The sequence below is a fragment of the Lolium rigidum genome, chromosome 1, assembly GCF_022539505.1.
Source record: "Lolium rigidum isolate FL_2022 chromosome 1, APGP_CSIRO_Lrig_0.1, whole genome shotgun sequence".
NCBI classification, from domain to species: domain Eukaryota; kingdom Viridiplantae; phylum Streptophyta; class Magnoliopsida; order Poales; family Poaceae; genus Lolium; species Lolium rigidum.
Genome location: NC_061508.1, coordinates 27901255 through 27905690, shown reverse-complemented (window position 1 = coordinate 27905690; position 4436 = coordinate 27901255). Strand labels below are relative to the sequence as shown.

General features: G+C 59.1%; 1 protein-coding gene across 2 annotated transcripts; it reads left to right on the top strand.

Annotated features, from left to right (window-relative positions):
* The first annotated feature begins 483 nt into the window (after positions 1 to 483).
* On the top strand, positions 484 to 3674 carry LOC124685119 (probable galactinol--sucrose galactosyltransferase 6). 2 transcript variants are annotated; one of them, XM_047219438.1, is made up of 5 exons: positions 484 to 643; positions 744 to 1010; positions 1141 to 2259; positions 2356 to 3016; positions 3111 to 3674. In XM_047219438.1, exons 1-5 carry the CDS (start codon positions 498 to 500, stop codon positions 3420 to 3422), a joined length of 2505 nt encoding a protein of 834 aa, XP_047075394.1. In that variant the 5' UTR covers positions 484 to 497; the 3' UTR covers positions 3423 to 3674. The 2 variants fall into 2 exon arrangements, with proteins under 2 accessions (XP_047075394.1, XP_047075393.1); XM_047219437.1 differs by having other exon boundaries at positions 741 to 1010.
* The last annotated feature ends 762 nt before the right edge of the window (positions 3675 to 4436 follow it).

Genomic DNA, 4436 nt, shown 5'->3' with positions numbered 1-4436 from the left:
ATTTGTTAGATTTTATCAATTCCGTGTTACCTAGAATACAAATTTTTTGCATTGAGATTTTACACCATCGTAGCATACATCATTGGCTATCTCTATAATTTTGTTTCGTAATATTTTTGAAGCTTCAAAATATAAATTCTAAGTGTCGTTGTCTTAGTGAATCAAATTTATGTACATATTCGAGCGAGAAGGTATATGCCATCTCTCTACTTTTTGTAAGCCAGAACAAATCCAATACTCAAAAGACAACTTTACGTGGCAAGAGGGCCGGCCCGACACGCCTCACCGTCGTAACAGAATTCCTTTCGCAACTAGCTTGTGCAAATAGGAGTAGCCGGGAAGTGGATCCGATTAGCACAAGTGACCACCAATCCACATCGCGCAAACCAACGAAGCGCACAGTCAGCACACAATCACATACGGGATACCCATCCCCACCGCCACCACAACGCAACAGATTTACCAGACAGCCGCCAGCCAATCTATGCCCGCCCGTGATGGCGGCGCTCACCCCCAGCTGCTGCAGCCCGGCCGCCGCATCTCCGCCCATCCTCGCGCGTATATATACCCGCGCTTCTCCTCCTTCTTCCCGCTCATCGCTCCTCCCGTCGCCTCTCTGCCTCAAATCCAATCCCATTCCTCGGTATGTCCGCCGATCCACCATCTTTCTTGTTCTTGTTCTTGTTCTCCCCGCCGTCGTTGTTCCTTTAGCCGTGCTGATTTTCTTGTTCCGTGTGTAGTAGGTGTTCGTTTAGGACTCTTGCGGCGCCCAACGGTTCGTCGTCGTCGTCCGGCAGGCGGAGCGCGACAGGGGAGGAGATGACGATCGAGTCGTCCGTCAGCCTCGCCGACGGGGAGCTGTCCGTCCGCGGGCGCGCGGTGCTGTCCGGCGTGCCGGACGCGGTGTCCGCGACGTCCGCGGCGGCCAGGGGCCCCGTCGACGGCGTCTTCCTCGGCGCCGACTTCGCCGCACCGGCATCCCGCCACGTCGTCTCCCTCGGCGCCATGAGGTACCTTCGCTCCCCTGATCCCTGATTCGATCTCCGACGCGCCAGCGATCTGTTCGTCTCGACCGGCATTCATCTGATCTGGTTTGCGGACTCAAACATTCTTTGTTGATTGGACGCGGATGCATTGCAGGGGCGTGCGGTTCATGGCGTGCTTCCGCTTCAAGATGTGGTGGATGGCGCAGAGGATGGGGGTAAAGGGCGGCGACGTCCCGCACGAGACGCAGTTCCTCCTCGTCGAGTCCAGGGCCGCATCCGACGAGGAGACGTCGTATGTCGTGTTCCTCCCGCTCGTGGAGGGCGCGTTCCGGGCCAGCCTCCAGGGCGGCGGCGCGGGCGGCGACGAGCTCCAGCTCTGCGTCGAGAGCGGCGACGCCGACACGCTGGCGAGTTCCTTCGAGCGCGTGCTCTTCGTTGGCGCCGCGGAGTCCGACCCGTTCGCGGCCATCGCCGGCGCCGTCGCGGCGGTCCGGTCGTCCCTCGGGACCTTCCGCCCGCGCGCCGAGAAGAAGCTCCCTGGCATCGTTGACTACTTCGGGTGGTGCACCTGGGACGCCTTCTACCAGGACGTCACCCAGGAGGGCGTCGAGGCCGGGCTCCAGAGCCTCGTGGCCGGCGGCGCGCCGCCCAAGTTCGTCATCATCGACGACGGCTGGCAGTCGGTCGGCACAGACAAACCGAACGCCAACGAAGATCCCGCTGGCGAAGCCAACAAGCCGCAAGGCCTGCCCCGGCTCACTGGCATCAAGGAGAACAGCAAGTTCCAGAGCGGCGAGAACCCGGCCACGGTCAACGGCATCGAGACGCTGGTGCGCGCGGCCAAGGACAAGTACGGCCTCAAGTACGTGTACGTCTGGCACGCCATCACCGGCTACTGGGGCGGCGTCCGGCCGGGCGTCGCCGGGATGGAGGCCTACCGCTCCGCCATGCAGTTCCCCAAGATCTCGCCGGGCGTGGCGGAGAACGAGCCCAACATGAAGACCGACGTGCTCACGCTGCAGGGTCTCGGCCTCGTGCACCCGCAGGCCGTGCACCGCTTCTACGACGAGCTCCACGCGTACCTCGCCGCCGCCGGCGTTGACGGAGTAAAGGTGGACGTGCAGTGCGTCCTCGAGACGCTCGGCGCCGGCCACGGCGGCCGCGTGCAGCTCGCCAGGGAGTACCACCGCGCGCTCGACGCCTCCGTCGCCAAGAACTTCCAGGACAACGGCATCATCGCCTGCATGAGCCACAACACCGACTCCCTCTACTGGTACAGTGCATAACTCGATTCCTTAATTAGAAACATCGATCCAGATGTTCATTCTCAGAGGAATTGGATCGTGATCTCTGCCAATTTGACGTGCAGCTCGAAGCAGACGGCGGTGGTGAGAGCGTCGGACGATTTCTTCCCAAGGGAGGCAGTGTCGCACACGATCCACATCGCGGCGGTGGCGTACAACAGCGTGTTCCTCGGCGAGTTCATGCTCCCGGACTGGGACATGTTCCACTCCCTGCACCCCGCCGGCGACTACCACGGCTCGGCGCGAGCCATCAGCGGCGGTCCCGTCTACGTCAGCGACGCACCGGGGAAGCACGACTTTGAGCTTCTGAGGAAAATGGTGCTGCCGGACGGCACCGTGCTCCGCGCGCGGCTGCCGGGACGGCCGACCAAGGACTGCCTGTTCGCCGACCCGGCGCGCGACGGCGTGACCCTGCTCAAGATCTGGAACATGAACAGGTTCACCGGCGTGCTCGGCGTGTACAACTGCCAGGGCGCGGCGTGGAGCTCCGCGGAGAAGACGAACGTGTTCCACGACGCAGGCGGCGCCGGGGCCCTGACCTGCGGCGTTAAAGGCCGCGACGTCCACCTCATCGCCGAGGCGGCGACGGACGGCGCCGGGTGGTGCGGCGACTGCGCCGTGTACCGCCATGCTGCCGGCGACCTCGTGGTCCTCCCCGACGGCGCGGCATTGCCCGTCTCCCTCAAGGTCCTGGAGCACGACATCCTCACTGTGTCGCCTATCAAGGTCAGCATTCTGCAATGTCCAATCTGATCAATTGGCACTAGAGTACAATTGTAATCTATATGGGGACTGATCAAATTATCTTGGGCGACTGCAGGACTTGGCGGCCGGGTGCAGGTTCGCGCCCATTGGGCTCATCGACATGTTCAATGGCGGAGCGGCGGTGGAAGGGCTGACCTACAGCGTCCTCGTCGACGGCGACGGCATGACGACAGCGGCAGTCGGGCAGGTGTGCATGGAAGTGCGAGGACGCGGGAGGTTCGGGTCCTACTCGTCGGTCCGGCCGAGAAAATGCACGCTGGGCTCAGCTCCCGTGGAGTTCTCCTACGACGCCTCCTCCGGCATGGTGATCCTCGAGCTGGAGTCCATGCCCAAGGAGAGAGTTCACAAGATTGTTGTTGAGCTTTAGGATAGTTGCAGAAATACATCACAAAATCACATACAGCAGTATTTCTCTTCTTCTACAAAATGGTCTATTGATGCACACACATCAGAAATCAGAACCTATGTTTTATAATGGTGTCCACTTTGATCAGGCTTGTACCATGATGGTGGACGTTGTAGCGATTGGAGATGAGTAGGACTTGGTGTCATCTGATTCATGATTCAGTTAAAGGAACCAAGGACATAGTAGTACTATAAACAAAGACAATTTGAGTTAGTAATGGCTAATCAACTGACCTGGAGCTTCCATTTTTCTTTTTTGCGGGTGCTGCTAGTTGTCTGAACAAGTGTCGTTCAGTGTTATGGTGGCTGAGTCTTGCGTGCCTACCTGATTCGATGAAGTGGCCCTGAGTGTGGTGTTGTTCTTTATTTTTTTTTATCACTGAACCTTTCAACATTGGGCACATGGTTGAGCATATTCCACATGCTAGCAAGTAAGTAGGGAGTAGTAGCAATTGCCATGGCTCTGCCGTGTAAGAGCAACTCTATGCCCCCCCCCCCCCCCGGTGAAGATGGAGGTCGATGCGGAGTCCAATGAATCAGACCTGCGCTACAACGACAAGGAGTCCTGAAGCTCACTTTGCTCCGGGGACTACGTCGCTCCGGAGAACATGGAGGAGGTGCCCACCTCCTCGCTCGCTCACCGCCGCCGAGGAGATGCGGAAACACAAAGCGAAGAAGGTCAACGAGACCTTCTTTAGGGAGTCGGTCGGCGTGGAGCGGCGGGACATCGCCGAGCGCGAGCGGCGGGACATCGCCGAGCGCGAGCGGCAATAATGCATGAAGGAGAAGTTGCTGAACTTTGCGGAACTCGCATCCGGCGAGGAGTGTGCCAGCCGCGTCGCCGCCACGCCCATAGGCTCTGGTGAGTATCTCGGAGCTGCATTTGGTAAAATTAGGATTCCGCGGGGGCGAATTCCGTAGAATTAGGGATTATTGTGCTCAATGTTGTAATGTTTCTAAATCTGTACGAACTGAA